The sequence below is a fragment of the Clinocottus analis genome, unplaced genomic scaffold (assembly GCF_023055335.1).
Source record: "Clinocottus analis isolate CAN_PGR_092001 unplaced genomic scaffold, fCliAna1.0.p SCAF_12, whole genome shotgun sequence".
In the NCBI taxonomy this organism is placed as follows: domain Eukaryota; kingdom Metazoa; phylum Chordata; class Actinopteri; order Perciformes; family Cottidae; genus Clinocottus; species Clinocottus analis.
In genome coordinates, this window is record NW_027175843.1 from 16531177 (window position 1) to 16549353 (window position 18177).

Genomic DNA, 18177 nt, shown 5'->3' on the forward strand with positions numbered 1-18177 from the left:
CACTGTACCTCCGGCAGCCGCCCCTTAGACCCCGATGACAATGATTAGAAGCATCGACAGAAGCTCTTCAACAAGCAATGTGAGCTCGAGCAGGAGAGAGGGGGGGGAAACATATGCTCTTCACGATTGCTTAAGAGGTTGGTTTATTTTTGCGGTGGGTAAAAGGGCATGAGACGAGCTCGTACACCGGTAAATAGCGGCACTTCAGTCATTCTTTATCAATGTAGGCCATCCATCCTTTTACTCCCAGTCGTTTGTACACGGCTATCAGACTGCTGAAGAGGGAAAAGGACAAGCCAAGAAAGTAATGATGTTTGTGATGAGCCTCGGTGTTGACTGGAGTCGAGCTGCTAAATCCCTGGACTCACAGCCAGGCCATTACACACTCCCAGTGTGGTCCCCATAAGCTGGCAGAGGGGCTTTAAGGGGGCAGAGGAGCTTTAAGGGGGCAAAGATGCCCTTATTTAAGGCTGTGGTGACCAGAACAATGAGCCCTGTCTGCACAACTTGTACGTTTCATCCTTTCAATTATTTTTGTGGCGCTCACCTTCATGAGTTGTTTTTCTTGCTGCATCTTTTTCTTCAACCCCGCAGTTTCGAATAACAAGTTGGTGATCTTTTGGAGGAGCACAATACCCACACACACACGTGGGTTATTTCAGATGATCCCAACTCAACCTTCAGAATCCTGTTCATTTCCTATTAAAGAAGCCTGCATTACTTGGACCAGCTCAAAGATTGTTGAGATATACAAATACAAAAGCGGTGATAACATCTAAAAAGGTTTAAAGGGACTACAGTACTTTCAGTCAGGCAGTAGCCACAGTCTAAAACTTCCAAACCTGGAGTTGTCATCTTTAAATAAACGGCCTCTGAAACGGGGTATTTTAAGTGATGAATAACCTTGAGAGTAATGGTTCCGGGCTACAGTATTAAAAAGGCAGCTGCGTGATAGCCGCCTCCGGGAGAGGGTGGCAGTGTTGCCTCCAGGGACAGAGACCAACCCGAGCTGAGTGAGGACAGCTGACAGACAACGTTGGCCGCCTGTCAGCCTATAACCCAAAAAAAGAAGAAAAAACCTGAACCCTCTTGGTTTTAATTAAGAGCTTAGCAGCGATTTCCTGTCACAGTGGTGCTCAGTTGTCCATGATATGACTACATTGAGGCCGGAAGGCTGCACTGCTTTCGCATGTTTGGCAGAAAGTTGATCCGGAGACAAATTGGCAGCATTTGGTGAGCCAACATGTTGATCCTCATTTCCATATTTCACCTGTGTGCTAAGCCCAGCATTAGAGCGGTCTTCCATAAATACTAAAGCAGCAGAGCGGAGAGGGGGGGAGAAAAAAAACCTGGCCTGCGACAAAATGCTGCTTGAAATGCAAAGCAAACAGATATCGCTTACAATTTACCCGAAACAAAAACAGTGCATCTATTGTGCTCAGCACATCACGGCTTGGTCGGAGGCGGGTGGTGTTTTTTTTTTCCTCTCTCCTCGAATAAAAACCCAGAGTAATTATCTCAAGTCTCTCACTTCTCATTCAAACGAACCATGGCCCCGTCTCCCTTCTGTTTTCTGACAGCATTATTCAGATGAGTTGTGCATTGCAGTCTGAGTCGTGTTTACTGACCAAAGCCGCCGTGTGAAATCCAGAATAATTGCTCTCCACAACTCCCCTGGCATTCCCTGGCACATTGCACTGGCCGGTTCAGTTCAAGAGGGAAGTCCAACCGAGACAGACAAGTATCATGTTCTTTTCTTTCCATTTTTCTGACGCGCGTTGTGTCATGGAAAGAAAATAAAAAACCATAAATTACTAAAAATGACTTTGTTGCTGCAGGATAACGAGATGAAATCACGAATGGTCACTTGGGGAATACAGACACACATGGACCCCCTGTCACTAACAGACAAGCACCCCCTATTTCCCCACCTCGAGATACAACTGTGAAATACGTAAGCCTTGGGACACCTACTGTATATCCAGCAGCATAATGTAATTGTTTGAAAATGGGAGCAAAACAAACAGATGTGTCAGGGGCACAGCGTGCACAGCTCATTATACCAGAGCCTTCCTCAGCAGCCGGCCGTGCTCAGCGCATGCACAAAATGACACGCAGGGAGGAGCGCTGTGTGTGTGGTGTGAAGTGAGGCAGCGCTGTAACGAGCAGATAGCCGCCCCACCAAAATGCCATTGCACATTCAACACTGCAAACACACACACGTGCACGCTCCCACACCCAAATCTCTAAAGCAGTCGTGTTTTCCAGCCCCCTTTCCGAATGTCACTCTCCAAAATTGTTTCATGTTCTTTAGAGTGACTAAATAAAACCAAAAAGGCAAACAAATCCTCCTGGGACAGAGGAAACACTGGTGTTGGATACTTTGTAGTTCTGCCTGTGTCTAATACTTCCCAGTCTGGTTTCTTCAAAATGCCTTTTTCCATTTGAGCTCAACTCTTAAACTGTGGAAGGCTTTAATGGAAGGAAAGAGCATCTTTTAAGGGACTTACTGCCATCTGTTGGTACCGACTGAAATTGATGATCAGTCGGGACTGTTAGTCTGCTGTACAGTATACTAGAATATATCACTCATCCTATGTAGCAAGGTCATTGTAATGACACTTGAGAAAATGGTGAGTATTCATTTTTGCCTTTACTCACAATACGTCCTACCATCACCATTCCAATGCATTCATTCCAGGCCTTGGTCTGTATGATGGCTGCTACTGAACCGAATCATTATCCTCTGGAAGAAACACAAAAAATACTCACACATGCATGAATAGATCATTTCTAAGAGAAGAGATAAAAGGTCTCGACTCAACACTACCGATGGAAAAACAGTAGCTTGGTTGGTTGGGGAAAATCAATGCAAAGTTTGCCCGATACTGAGATCACCTGCCGTGCATGAGGTTAAATCTGCACTCTGAATTCACAATTACTTTTGCAGTATGTCATTAAAATGAGCGGTCCGTTTCTCAGACTTTGTAAAATGACTTGTAATGAATGTGCATGGACCTCCGTTTTCATAAGATCTCGAATCACCGTCTCACGCTCATATTTGCATGCTTGACTGAGCCATAATTACGATTTTAAAGTGGGACAGAAGTGAGGTAAACGAGATGGTTGTTTGCTCCTCGGGTCACGCATGCTAGGCTGCCTTTCTTGATTACTTGATTAAATGGGGCTGCAGGAGATCAAACAATCGAAATATTGAGGGAACACAAGTTGATCTGTGACACAAGAGATGGATTTCCTGTTCTGCTCCATTTGCGGTGTATTTTTGACTAAGATATTTGTCTAACTGTTCATGATATTTTCATTATGCATGTTCACACTATAATGGTGATTTGATAAGTAATTAGTAAGTAGTTTAACAGTAAATCCAGCAGTAATGAAAACCATTAATTTCCCTTTATTTTAAAAAGTCAAACTGTATGGTAAAGGAAAAAAGAAATACACTTGCATGGTTCTGTTTTTTTAAGATGTAGAAAACAATTAAAAGTTCATTTTGTGGGGCATGGCCACCATAACCTCTGTTTTAAATGACATATCTCCAGCACCAATAATGGAGACAGAATCTAAAAACTGGCAAAACATTCCAAGTCACATAATTGGCAGAAATGTAAAATGAGGTTGCAAAAACAGTTTGCCTTTTAGAGGAGCAAGATATCATGGCTTCACAGACAGACCTCTGGCAAATTTGAGTTCCATGACTAAATATAATAGCTGTGAAATATGCTTCCAAATGGGCCAATTTGAAAAGGAACCATCTGTCCAAAAAAAAAAAAAAGTCCCCCTTTGTCACATAAAAAAGGGTTTTCGATCTCTTTAGCTAAATGTAATCATGTGACCGGTTCCTGGAGGAGTATACAGAAGAATACAAGTATTTATTCAGAGATAGAACATGGTGGAAATTAAAACCATATTAAAGCCCTTACATTACAGTTGAACTAGTTATTAGGAGGTAGGGAATAGAGAAGGAAAAAACAAAATACAGACAAGACTCCTGTAACGAGTTCTTCTACTGCATCTGGTGCTATGTTAATGTAGAAATAGAAATCAAAATGGTTGTCGGTAGAGGTAGAGGTCCTCAGTCTGCCTCCTCTTCCTCAGACTCAGACGACTCTGTAAAGATGCAAATAAAAGTCAGTCAGCACTATGAGTTGCCATGAATGCACAGTAACCATTACCAGCAATGTCATTTAAATGTCACATAGAAGTAGGACTGGAAAAAAAAAATACATGGGTACATGGGATGAATCAAAATGTCCATTTGTGCGTTATATTTTTTCTTTATAACAAACTCATGGCACGTTCTGGCATTCTAGGGCTGTGAGAGGTAGAACCAAAACCATGTGATCAAAGCAGAAAAGAGGACACGCTTACCTTCCTCTGCGTTCTTGAGCCATTCCACAAACTTTTTCATCTGTTCAAGGAAGACGCTCTTTCCTTTGGCAACGTGGGCTTCGTTGTACCACTTAAGAATCGCCTCCTCACTCAAAACATCCGCTTTAAAAAACAAACAAAAAATAATTATTAATTGATCCAACATGATGCCAAAAGCACACATACTTCCACAAGTGCCTGAAAAACAAATGTCGCCAGGCAGGTTGAAGACATCAATCAAGGCAAACTTTTGGCTATAATCTCTGCCCATCTGGAATCGTTCACACATGGCATCACTGACTTTTCCCCCGCAAACAGGAGGATGAAAAAGGGAGCGTACCTTTGTAGAGCAGCACAACGATCTTCTGGAATGCCTTCATGAAGTGGATGTTGTCGTAACAGTACTCCTGGATCTTCAGCAGGAGAGTTAGTTCAGAGAGGCCCTGGGAGGTGAATGCCTTCAGCAGTGGGCTGTATTGCTGAGAAAGTAAAGCAGAAGAGTTGTACAGACATCTCACGAGTTGTTTTTGGACTTGTTAAATTACTTTCACTTTGCCGGTGAAATGGCTTTGGGTTAGTAAATCAATTATCTTCTCTGCTAAGTCACCTTTAAAAGTTTGATGGCTTGTTCGGTGACCAGCTCCTCCTTCTTGTTCCACTCGACCGAGCTCATTACGCTGGCCCAAATTAGTCCAATCATCGTCTGCTCAGAGATGTTGTTCTTCTTGATTTCCTCTCGGACATAGGCGATGATCTGTCAGACCCGGGTCCAGAGATGGAACACACATTATTGGAAAAGTGGGCAAACCATGACTAGCATATGCCGAGGGTTATTGCTTTTCGAAGCCTGAGGTTTGGGAACCCTGGCAGGATACCGAAGCTTGCAGGAGCAGATAATATGTTGAGGGTGAGTGGATTTCAGCAACTGTCATTGATTCACTGCATCCTTTCCACCAGCCCTCCTCAAGACAAACAGGTGAAGAAGTTAAGAAGAAAACAATATCAAGCTTTGTTTATCTTGGTGCTTGGCACGCAAGCTCTGAGCGCACACAGAGGCGTATATACTTTATGCTCTGTTCGTTGCATTGTTCTCCGAAACGCCAAGGCGCACAAACACAATGAACTGTGAACAATCAAAAAGACAACAAGTGTAACCTGGTGTGACCGGCAAAAAGCCATAAACCAACCTCCACAATACAGAGGAGGGATTGTCATCATCCGTAAACTCATGTTTTATATTCATGGACATTCATACTTTATTGCCTTTGTACAAGGCAAAGGAGCAAGTAAAGTATCACACGCCTTTTAAATGAACAAAAAAAAGGTTAAATATTGTGTAAACAATTTTAATTTGGCTGCAAAATATCCACTCAAATGAAGAGGACCGAAAACAAATTGGTCTTCGTATAATCTCGACATGTAAATGGTGCTTTTATCAGTAAACTATTTATAATGGTCACATGATGATGAAGTTACAAAAATGAAGAGGTCAATGTAAAAGCTCTGCAACAATTTGAGGAGCCAAGTGATTGTGTTGTTTTCTGACACTCACACTGGCTTCACAAAGTGTCATAAATGGTGCTGATATGCAAAAATGGGACTCAGTTAATGTAAAAGCAGTTTAAAAACTAACAAGGGCTTACATCTTTGAGGGGTTCCCCGCGTGACATAAGCTCCTCAAGCTCTTTCTGCAGTTCCTTGCGAGCACCTATGGACTGCTGGTTTTTGGCAAAGTCTGAAAGCTCCGTCAGTCCGGCGTCTGAGAAGTACTTTGAGAAGTGTTCACAACTGCGCTTGTTGGCCGGGAACAGCTCCTGAAAAAGCAGATAGTCAAACATTGAGGCAGACCCTGTTCAGTCAGACATGAGCTTCTTCAGCAATTAAGAAGCCTTTGTTCATTAATTCCTTGAGTACTGCATGGCACAATCACGCAGATTGTTAATCCTATTTTCATCAAAGAACCGTAATTACGGGGCGCAGGCAGACGGCAAACCCTTACTGCACTGGGAAGCGTAATACTTCACCTGAGCCTCGTCATTCTCACCATGAGCCTGCTGTCCATGCCAACCTTCCGGAGACCGGAAGAAACAGAGTTGATGTCCTTTTCAGAAAGCCAGGATTTGAAGAGTTTTACAGCAAAGCATGCTGAAACACCTGAACAAATGCATAAAAATGTGAGTCAGCTGTTGCGAACAGACCTGCCAGGATAAAGTTAGGCCCGAGTAATACATTTGTAAACAACCTCACAGGATGCGATTACTCAGGTTTTAACTGGAACAATGCCTAAAACAAAGATGCAGTCAACTAAATTAGTTAAGAACAGGTGTATTAAAAAAAAAAAAAAAAAGTCTGTCCATATTCAAATTTCTACCTACGGTTCTCTTTAAAAGGCCCCGATACATAAAGCAAAATGGCTATCATCGGGTGCCAGTGGGACCAACTGAAGCCCTCCAGAAGACAAGCAAGACAAGTGGCTAAAACACCAGATCAAAGCACAGCTTCACAGTGTTATCTGCATTCATTTATGTCACAAGACAATTTAAACATTCACAAATTATGGGCCATTCTGTCGTCTTATAATGCTGGGTCTACCGGTTCCCTTTTGCATTAGGAATGAGGATTATTAACTAGACATTTCCTCCTATGTGGGCGTAGAGGCACATGTTTACGTGAAACCTTTGACTTAAAGTGAAGTTAGTCAAAGTATAGAAGTTTAATGCAGACGTGTCGGTATCAGAGCAAATCGGATCATGAGTAACAAGACAAGTCAAAGATATGTTTGAGAGTTTTGAAATATTGTATGTTTCATAGTTGGTCCTCTAAAAAGGCAATACGTCCCACTCAGCACATAACAATTCTCAGTTGACCAGTTTAAGGACTCCGTATCAAAAAGTTATTTAGTGATGAATGTATTTAGGAAAAGAATTTAAAAAAAAAATTCCAATATAAATATTGACCTAAAAAAAAAATCTAGGATTATAGATTGTAGTTTGATCAGCTGGTGTTTGTTGGCACTAGTCATTTGAGGGTAGCTTGGCATGTCTGTTTGTGAGCCTGTTTGCTTATCTATGGATGGATTAAAGTTTTGTGCATTTGTGATTGCCAACTGACTAAATTTCCCCAAATGTATAATTTATGGAGCAATGGTCTTGTCCTTGGAATTGCAAAGGATAACGCTTACTACACAAGCGTTTCAGAAGAATATAGGAACTTGCGTAGATTTCCAGGTAAGTAACTAACTAGAGCAAAACAAAACTCTAGCCATTATAAATGTACAACATGGTTTAGTAAAAGTAGAAGACAGGCTACTAGTCACCTCAGTCTCACATTTACTAACTCGTATGGAAGAATTGGATTATCATGATGTTCATGCAGTTCAGAACCAATTCAGTTTCCTTAACTGAATGACTCAGAAATCCTTACGGTGTTCACACCAAACGCATCCAGATTTTGATACGCGTCCAGACTACATGCAAAGTCATTGCACAGCTGCGTAGAAGCTGTGCAATGACACGTATTTTCAAGCGGCAGCGCGAAAGACGCATTTGAGGCAGCACGAACAGCGCGTTGGCTGCAGCGCCTTGTCGCGCGAGTTGAACTTTCCCAACTCTGGCAGCATGTTTCGACGTATGTGGAATTTACACAACAAGTATAACGCAGAGCAAGTGGTTATTTCCATGGTAGATGGCGGAAACGCTAACTAGTTTTACAGCGATAAGCCAGACGCAGTTCCTGGAGTCGGTGAAATTCATCGAGCTGTGTGAGGCTACAGATGGTGGTATGAACCCAAACACGAGGGCATTTGATGTTCCCACGTTTTTTTGACTTCCACAACAAGTATAAAGCTGAAGTAGTGGTTATTCCTTCTATAGTGGAAAAGTTCGCTCTTTTCATGGAGAGAAGTGGCAGAGATAAGCCACGCCCCATTTGTGGCACTGCAATTAGTCATGCTGCATTTGGTGTGAACACACTTTTTTTGACATGTGTCAAGAAAAACCTTGACGAGTTTGGTGTGAACACACCATTAGAGATATCCGATGCATCTTTCTTAGACGCCACAGATATCAGATGTGATTGTAGGCATCTACTGCTAATACCTTTTCCCTTTCCAAAAGCATAAATTGGTGGTTTCATTGCTCCTTTCCGTCTGCACTAGATTTGGGCCTGGAAATTGAGGGCATTTCAGTCTACAGCTTTTTCAGCAATAGACTAAACACTCCTTACTTTCAAATAAAGGAAATTGTGCAGATTCATGAACTGTGCCTGGGGTAGTGTCTGGTTAGTGTCTGCTAATGACTGTTAAGTATTGAGGCTTGCATGGGGATATAAGTCTATGGTGATGTTCACTTTTACCCTTAAATTAGAAGACAATAAGCTACGCATTTGAAAAACTACTGGGAAGGAGACTGAGATACAACAAATACCCTATTCAAAAGGATTCTGTTTAATAATAAAGTTTTTTTTTATCCATCTCAGGTATTAAAAACAAATGAAAAAAAAATTCCACCCTTAATCAATACATGTTAATGTATAACATGATTATCACTTGACATCTAATTATGTAATCTCAGTCCAAATATTTTTACCCCCAGTTTTTTAACTAAACTAGGCAAGCCTATACGGCAGAGAAGTTGGTACCTTCTTTGACGAGGTTCTCATTGAAGAGGCTGCTTAGAATGGCTGCAGAGAGATTGCCGTTGGCCAGCAGAATTCCTGCTAGCATGGCTAGCTTGTTGCGCTCAGACTCAGTGAAGCCCTTGAGAAACAGCAGCAGCTGCCAAAACGCAAACAAACACAATCTTATAGGCTGAATTGAGTGAGACATATTCATTTTTTGACATTTAAGTTGGAATAACATGGTCATGAATTCAGAAACTTAACCTGGAAAGGTACTATGTGTTCCTGAAAAGATGCCTTTAGTAAATGCAAACCTTTTTAATCTCCTCCTGAAATCCTTTCTCCAAATATTTGTAACGTCGAATGAGCTTGTTAAAGACCTAAAAGGAAACAAACACAATTATTTTGATTGTTAACTTTCCTGTGATAACAGTGAAAATTGAGTAGGGCATAAATTATATCCACCTGGGCATATGCCTGCATAGTCTCCATGTCCTCTTGTGCTTTGAAGAGACAGAACTCTGTGCGGGCCATGTCATCTGACAAGGTACCCCCTGGGGCTAAAAAGAAACAGTTTCAGAATTCCATGACTATTTGAACCTATAAACTGAACGACAACTATAAATGCTTTTGTGAACAATTTGTTTCATGACAGTGTTCAGCTCCATAATGTATGAAACTAATATGACAGTCTTGCTTCTTACCCAGCATCCCACCAGCCACCAGGATGTCGAAAAGAGTCTCTACATAGCGTCGGTAGTCAAGCTTGGCGCCAGAGGCGTCAAGGAACTTAGCGACAGCCTCCAAATCAGTGCCAGATTGGTTCAGACCTTGTACGATGCTTTCCTGAAACTGGGAGGGATCAAACCTCTCCTTTTCATCTATAAAAAAAAGGCACACTTGAGTTTACTTGAGTTTTTCCTGCTGCTTATGACATTCTAAAAGACGTGTTATGACCCAAACACAAATTCACACATTATCTCGCTTGCATAAAATCCTAAAGTAGAGTCACATTAACATATACACGTGTGCCTACCCTTTAGTGGCAGTGAAACATATCACCCTTTTAACTAAAAGTGTTTGCCAGTAGCTAATTAAATGTGTTAAATATATAGTTTGTGGACAACTGGGCGTAGTCTTCAGTTATAAAACTGTAGAATCATATCCCGGTGTCTGTGATTGTAAACAGATATGGGGGTGGGTGAAAAAGTCAGTACTATGAATAGATGGAAGCAGGTGCTCTTTGTGAAATCTGATGGAGGACTACTTGTTCAATAAAACTAGACCAAACAACATCTCTTAATTCCTTGTTTAAAATTGTGTGATTCACTCCACCTCTTTTGCGAGTTTTGAAACGCTGGCCTGTTAGCGTAGGCTTCTGCTGCCTTTGATTACTCATAAAAGACACTCTGAAAGACAAAAACGTAGGAAACAAAATTAGGAAATCAGGTATCCTTTTTAAAACACGCAGGCTATAACCATGAATAAAAAACACAGTAGAGACATAACCTAGCTAAATCATACGTAACAACTGAAAACGTAGGATAGTGCAACACAACATCTAAAAAAGGTGAAGGCCGATACTAAATTATCATTAAACAAAATATAACGTTAAATATAATTGGAACAAACAAAGGAACGACACTGGACTTTTCACATTGTGCATGGGATAAAAACATATCCATCAGCCACCTTATTTAGCGTACCTCTTAACGTTCATAGAAATAATTTAGCGTTAGCTCGCGAGCGTGAGTTCAACCAGCATGATGGAAACTGTGCCGCTAACGCAACAGTCTTGGACGGTCGTGTTCACCGATACGATGCGAATAAATTAATAATTTCAAAAAAATGTTGGTTAATCAAGATCTGGCAAAAATGGCATACAAGGTGACACAAACGAATGGACGTTAGCTTAACGTGTTTAAAGCCGTGGGTGTCTAACTTCAACCAACACCGGCTAACGTCAAGCTAACGTTGGGTTAGCTTAGGTTTGCTAGCTAGCGCCCGTCCGCCTGACGCAGTGCCAAGATAAGCTTAAATATGGGGCCGTCGCTCAATTACATTGGACAAAGTCAAACAGAAACTCACCGAAATCCTCTTTATGCGCAAAAACAGTACGTAAAATAAAAACGAATACCACTGGTTAAACCGTTACAGTCAGGAAGCGTTAGCAAGCAATTCCAGAGAAGAGGAAAGTGCAGACAGAACTACGCATGCGCATTAACACCGATTCGATGTGGGTCATTACACTTGTGTGGGGTAGAAGCAAATCACAAACTGTTAAAAACTGAGAAAATATTGTCGGAATGAACGAACCATGGTGACTGACATGCAGATATTTAGCATTCAATACAATATAGTGGAATTTACCGTTTGCCTATTCTGCTAAATAGATTGCTAACGTCAAACCTTGCGATGTACCCCCTTTGTACAGTTTGTAGTCATTTAGTTTGGTTAACGCTTGAATGAATAGGCAACGCGTAGCCACCTATCTCCACAGCGCTGTGTCAGCGTTAAAGGAATGAATAGAGCTCGTGTTTCACCCCAAACATTCTGAGCAGGGTCAGTTTTCTGGTCATCAGAATTGGTTTAACCCAGAGACTGTGCATACAGGATAAATCTATATATAACGTGCATTTGTATTTATTTACAGAGTCCATGGTCTCACCCAATCTACTGACACAACAAACTGACTCAGAGTTAGTAGGCGAGCATTAAATAATGGGTCAACAAGTCGTTGCTATCTATCATTAAGACACAGGAGGGGGATGTTGTGCTATCCGGTGGTTAAGCTACCCGCCTATCGGATGAAGCGTAAACTTTAATGTTGCGTTACCATTCACCTCGTAAAGCTTGGTTCTAATTCCTACTTAAGAGTTTTGGCAATTCTTATTGTGGTTAGTTTTGGCCAAGTTTTAACTTGTAGCCCAACGACTGCTATTGTCTACATATGCTAATACATAATAATTATGTAAAATGTATGGCTTTATCACATGGTATCAGTCCATTCATCCCACATCCATAATGTGTTTATTAATTTTCCAGAATGTTCTATCCTAGTTTACAAACCCAAGCACCAAATTCAAGATTGTGTTGTTTAGATGCGAGGTGTAGCATAGTTTATTTTGCCCATAATCACGGCTTGAGTCTCGGAGAGTGCTTCGCGTGTCAAACACAAAAGAAGAAGAAAAAGACACCGCCAAATAATTCCCGACAACATTTGAATGCATCACAACCCCCACCACCCCCCCGCGCTGGAGGTGATTAGGGGACGCTGGACTAGCCCAGAGACGCCGTTTCAGCCACTCCCTACGCCCGGCGGACCCTCGCACTCCCAAGTCCATCCAGCGCTTCATTCAAAGTGCTGAGGTCCAGATGAGAGCCACGTTCAGCCTCATCCAGCACAGCAGACGCGAGTTAGACTAAAGGCAGCGGCGAAGGGCTTCAGGAGCCACTCCAGTCTTGGAGAATCACCTCCGGGATCCTACTTTTTGTTTGTTTGTTCCTAGAGTGGATTTAGGACGAGAGAGAGCAACTCTTGCAGAGGTAAAGACGCACGTTTTGACGTCTTCGGTTACATGTGCTGGAAATGCAACTGCTGCGATTGTGTTTGAGTCGTGTTCGTTGCACTGTTGCAACTTTCTTTTCCAAAGTTAACTTTGTATTGCCTTTGGACCATCTGCTTCCCAATTCATTCATACCTCCTCACTTCGTGCAGCGGAGGGAGGAGGCGGGGGGGATTTTTTTCCTCCTTTCTTTTTAAATCTGTCTTTTTCTTTGTGTACTGGTTGCATTGGTTTTATGATTACAAACCCGGTAGGACTCGGTGTGTCGGAGGTTTACTTCGCCGTTTGTCTCTTTCCAAACCCGAACTAACGCTGATTTTTGGCAACGTTAATGGAAAGTGTGGTCGCTAATTGCATACATCTGCGGGTTTAAGTGCCATCTTTGTAACTCACGAGTCAAACTTCGTGCAGAGGACAGCAGCAGATGTGTCAACTCTCAAGAAAGAAAAAAAAGAAAAAACACTCATTCAAGAGTTGAGTCTTTTTCGGACAGGCGCTGTTTCAGATGCCCTCTCTATAAAGTGGCGAGATAATCCTCGGATCATCACGCAAGTGAACAATGTGTGAATGTAAAATGGGCGTTTCTTTTTGTTGTGCAGGGGGGTAAATGAACACGGTCAACTCTGACCTTTCACGGTGGGATCACTCAAAGTAAAATCTTCCTGTTTCATTAAAATCACATCCTTGCGTTATGTGCCCTTATGATCTGTGGGAACACTTGGATCCATATACACACAAAAAAACCCTGATCAATTTCAGTTTTAAACTGACTAAAGGTATGGTTTACCCTCCAGTCACCGAGAGATCTTTAATGCTGCTGCGGACTGGAATAAATTACTGCTCCGCACGAACTGCATGAATGAAACTATTCACCTCTCTGAGAAACATCCCAAAAGTTCCTTCTTGTCGAAGTTGACCTGCTTTTCTTCTCCCGGGATCCCCTTGTGGGATCCAGCCTGGAACTTGCACAATCAAATGGTGGAGGGGAATGCCTTCTGGGAAGAAAAACTGTAGGGAAAAAGGCAACATCACTGTACAGTATTAAAATACCCTGACGTTGGATCAGATAATACAAATAGACCATCACTTAATCATTATAACATAGGAGAAATGCTGCTGTGAAAACACAATAGATGCATGTAATGTTCTTGTTTCTGTAGTGCAAATTGGATGTGTCAGCATTTTTAAATTGGAAACAGCAGCTGAGATGGGTTTTCAAATGTGAGTCAAGGTCTCCAGAACCTGCTGATTGTACTTCAGTCTAAACATAAGTTTTACCTTGACTTTGAGTCTTGCTTTCTTTTTTGTTTTGTCAGCGTTAAGCGGTTCAGTCCAGATGATGAGCTATTATGGACATTTCCAGGATAACACACACTCATGCTTAAGTTTTGGGCCATAACTGATACAGAACATGAATTCAGTGGAAACGTGACACATGTTCGCATTCTCCTCCTCACTTTAAATGTTCCAGTTTTTGATGGAAAATTCTTTCTTTGCTTGGCACTACTTTTGAATCTTTCAGTTTTCAGACTTGCAATTCCATCGGTGAACTTGAAATTCTCAAGAAGATCAGAAAGGACCTTTTTTTTATTTTTATTATTATAAACAGGATTGTGTCTTTTTCTCTTTGTGGTTTTCCACAAATATGTCCCGCCTCCTGTTAGCCAGAGTCTCAGTCGGGGAACCAGATGGGAACTTTATTACCCGCGCTGATCAAACAAACAGTGATGTAAGATGACTGTGAAAGCTAGTGTGTGTGTGGCAAGCCTTCAGAGTTGCACAGAGCCTCCTGGAAAAAAAAGTAACAACCTTTCAGCTCAGACTTGGAAGACATCAGTGAGTGGGGACTGCTGGCTTCTCGAGTAGCTCTCCTTAGCGGGAGCTTGTTGGCTGGCCTGCTTTCAGTTGCATCACTGTTCTATTATTGTTTTTAAGTGCCAAAAGCCTCCTTCATGGACACTGTTGGTTGAGATGGTGTGTGTGTGTGTGTGTGTATAGGCACAAAGTCCCCCGGCTAGCATCATGGTGATGAATGGTGTTTGCACTTGTTAGGTCGTGAGTCTTGTGTTGGCCCTCTACCGACAGAGGTGGACCGGGCCCCATGCATGTACTTTCTGAAGACTCATCCAAAAGTATAGTAGTCGCACCTCCAATTCAGTGCCTCTCCAGCTTTTGTGATCCACCAGATCCCCTTTCAACTTTTTTTGTTCCCCCATGTTGTTACTTCAGAAGTGAAAGGGTCTCCACCACCCGGACAAAGAACTTTCCTCGTTGCTGTTCGACTGCGAATTTTCCACCCGTTCAGTTTAATTGCAAAACTCTCCGTGCCGCGTCTCCCCGTGGAGCCGGAGAGTAATAACCCAGAGCATTTTCATTCAGCTTACTGTTGCTGTGTTAAGTCCACTACAGCTGCTTTCTCCATTCACGTCTGGCAAACCAAGCCAGACCAAGTGTTTGACAGCCTGTTCTGCAGACGCCGCCGTCGCTGCTAATGCAGAGCTGCCTGGGGAATATTTCAGTGTAGTCATGTACTTTAACACGGCGGGTGGGGGTGGGAGAGGCTTGGGGGCGATGGAGGGGGCAGGGGGGGCGAATGCAACCTTGCAGGGTTCTCCTGCGTGCTCGTATTTGATAGCGAATAGTGGTTTGGCCACTTTAGAGCTGTTGGTACTCGTAAAGTTCAACGGCTTGGACCATAAGGATGGAGAGAAAAAAAATGGACTGTTGACCATATTAATTGTACACACTGGAGATTTCATAGGCAAGGTTTTTATATACAACTCCACCGGCTCTCACCTCTTTAAAAGCTTTACAAGTGGACTGTGAGCATAGATATGAGCATGCTTTATGTTCTGTAGGTAATGGCATTTTTTATTTATTTTTTTAGGATTCAGACGGTTGCCTGCCATCGTTATTTGGAAGCTGCGAGTGTGTGCAAGGGGCAAAGTTAACCGCCACCTGTTTCACGATGAAGGTTTACATTCTTCGTAAAAGGCTCTAGCCTTCACCTGATCGGTCCATGGTGTGTAAATCACGCTTGGGTTTTAGTGTGTTTTTACTGCAAAGGGAAAGTGTATCAGAGTATGTCAGGGCATGCACTGCCACTGCTCTACAACAACAACAAAACTGGCCCAACTTTTGCAGATTATTCTTCCGATCAAGTTGCTTTCAGTAAGAAGTTGATGAAGTGTCTTTTCAGGGCAGGCTGCTGTTCTTATCGGTCATCTCATTTCAATCAAGGTTTTGTATACCTGGTGGATTAATTCTTGTACGGTTGTTTGCTCGGTCGTCATTTTGATTACCAGCTGTAGGCTCATGTTTTGCAAATTTGCCAGTGGGCCTGCTGTTTGCACTGTACTGTAAATAAAGCGCAGTGTTTGTTTGTGTTCCAGGTTTATGTTTAACCAGGCTGTGGCATGAAAACTCAACCATTTTGAATTGCAAATTGCTTTTGACGGACAGAAATCATCAAGTCGGCAGTCACATTAGTGTGCCTGCAAATGGAGCGCCAGTCTGTTATGTGCCAGCCTGACACACACACGCTCTCTCACAGATCTGCACCTGGAGCGGTGTTGAGACTCTGGATTCCAGGTCACTTTCTCAGGCGGCGGCTCGCTCTCTGCCCCTCTGTCCTATCTGTTCTGGCCTTCACTTTTGGCACAGCCCAAATGCCCTGCTGCTGCTCCGTCAGGGCGGGCTTTAATCTCCATCATTGCCATCAGCCTGTGATGTTGTGACTCCCCTGCCCCAGCCTGATCTAAAGACGAGATTTGTCACAGAGGGTTACGTTGCGCAATGCATTGTATTATCATTTGATTACACACAGGCGCCTCTGTGTTCTCAAACAACCGCTCTCAAGGTAGAATGACGGCGCTCGCGTCTCAGCGCAGCTCGCACGATGTTCTTTTGCTTCATCACAGGCCGCACGTCATAGTAGACAGACGGCCGGCTTTTGTCGGTCATGTTGCAAATGGCCATTTCAAAATTGGTCGCCACGCTGAGCGGCTTAATTTCTAATCACGCACATGCACCCTGAGAAGTAACCGCTGGTTTAATGACTCCGCTGGTTTTGGTTTTGTTGTGTTCTCACAAGTACTTGTGTGTTTTGCAGGCATGTGAATGCCTGCACGGTTGTTGACCTTTTTGGTTAAGTGACTTTTTTCTCCTCCCTAAGCACAGAAGAGATCACGTGACCTCCGCCGAAGGCCTGTAAATAATATATGTACATTTAATGGCGTTTTTTCTTCTTCACATTGCTTGTTCCTGCTGGGGAATCTAGGTCAGGGTCAGTTGCAGGAAGCGACGTGCGTCTCATAATAATGGTCTGCATCGAAATCCCAGGTCGACCACATACAATCACTCGCGCCTCTAAAAACAGTACTTTAATCTGTTGGAATTATAGATCAAGCTCCAATTTAAAATAAAATCCCGTGACTAGTCTGGATGTCATATGTCGGGTCAAAACAGTGACTCAGTCGGGTCCTTCTGACATTCTAGGTGATTTTTGCTGGCATGCTGCACATTGCATGGCATCAAGGGGGCGGGGCTGTTTCGTGGCACTAAACAGGTCTGTTTATTTCGCGTTGCTGACGGCAGAGGATGGCAGAGTTGTACCAGGACGTCCTCGCAAAAAGTAATTATTAGGGAATCATATTTAAACGCTTTCCAGATCCATGTTTTTGACTCACAAGGTCAGCGTTCAATGTGCCAAACTTAAATGACGTGTAAACCCCCATCTGCCACTCACGCCGCCAGCCGGGTTTTTGGAGAGCGCTCGCCGAAAAAGGGAACCTGAATCCAGATGAGGGCATTTGACCATAAGTTTCGCGACATCGCTGATTTTCATGAGATTTAGATGCGAGATTAATAGCGGCTAAACCATGTGGGCACATGTGATGTTTACCTCTTAAGCAGGCGTCACAGAGATTTAATCAATCTCTCTCTAACGCAAAATGCATCAGAGATTGATAAAGCGGGACACTTCTAATCCAGTTATTTAGTCATTTGAAAAAGTCTCACACAAGGGTCCCTTTTTTGATTTAGACGGATACAATGACTTGTAAAATCATAACTGGGATTTTTTTTTTTTGTCTTTCATGTGTGTACACTTATTTTGTTTCCAACATAGACGGGCTATATTCTCATCTCTCCACCACTCGGCAGTGAGGATAATCCCCTGAGTTTAATCAAGGCTGTCAGGTTTTCTCTCATTCTCCCCCCTTTGGGTCCAATGCAACAGTTAACAGCAGGCAGCAACTGCTATTAATGGGATTGTGTCACTCTCTGCCTAGAAGCCAGTTCCAAATCTGGGGTAGTGGGTTATCAGCAGTGGAGCTGAGGGCATCCAGGCTAGTGCAGACAGACACAATATGTCGTCGGTCAGACTGGCAAAGGCACTCGGGCGACGTGGGCCTGTTGTATTCTCATCTGGGGCTTCAGCATCTGTTTCCACCCGAGGAGTGGGCTTTGTCCCCTTTGAAACTCCTGTTTGTTGATACCAGACTAGACTCGGCCATTTCACTGTACACTGTTAATGCACTTAATGTCTTTACGTTGGCAGTAGCTGGGCAGCTAACTAACTTTGCAGTATTTGGTTTGAACAATA

General features: G+C 42.8%; 2 protein-coding genes across 4 annotated transcripts in view; one reads left to right on the forward strand and one right to left on the reverse strand.

The window, feature by feature from the left end:
• Positions 1 to 3392: 3392 nt before the first annotated feature.
• Positions 3393 to 11232, reverse strand: LOC137783116 (eIF5-mimic protein 2-A). Its single transcript, XM_068572906.1, has 12 exons — positions 11095 to 11232; positions 10342 to 10415; positions 9711 to 9887; positions 9472 to 9566; positions 9321 to 9386; positions 9028 to 9163; positions 6434 to 6543; positions 6033 to 6203; positions 4997 to 5143; positions 4730 to 4868; positions 4390 to 4512; positions 3393 to 4128 (listed from the first exon to the last, which is right to left on the reverse strand). The coding sequence occupies exons 2-12, from the start codon at positions 10403 to 10405 to the stop codon at positions 4094 to 4096; spliced, it is 1263 nt and encodes a 420-aa protein (XP_068429007.1). The 5' UTR covers positions 10406 to 10415; positions 11095 to 11232; the 3' UTR covers positions 3393 to 4093.
• Positions 11233 to 12353: 1121 nt separating this feature from the next.
• Positions 12354 to 18177, forward strand: part of myo1b (myosin IB) — a 55019-nt gene continuing 49195 nt past the window's right edge. For all 3 annotated transcript variants that reach the window (XM_068572190.1, XM_068572191.1, XM_068572192.1), the window contains exon 1: positions 12354 to 12552. The gene's annotated coding sequence lies outside the window, so the exon portion shown is untranslated. The remainder of the gene's footprint in view (positions 12553 to 18177) is intronic.

Coding starts and splice junctions, on each gene's coding strand:
- LOC137783116 (XM_068572906.1), bottom strand. CDS start 10,405: ATGAGTAATCAAAGGCAGCAGAAGCCTACGCTAACAGGCCAGCGTTTC. Junction 9,387..9,471: donor CTATGCAGGCATATGCCCAG/GTGGATATAATT, acceptor GTTTCCTTTTAG/GTCTTTAACAAGCTCATTCG. Junction 4,513..4,729: donor CGTTGTGCTGCTCTACAAAG/GTACGCTCCCTT, acceptor TGTTTTTTAAAG/CGGATGTTTTGAGTGAGGAG.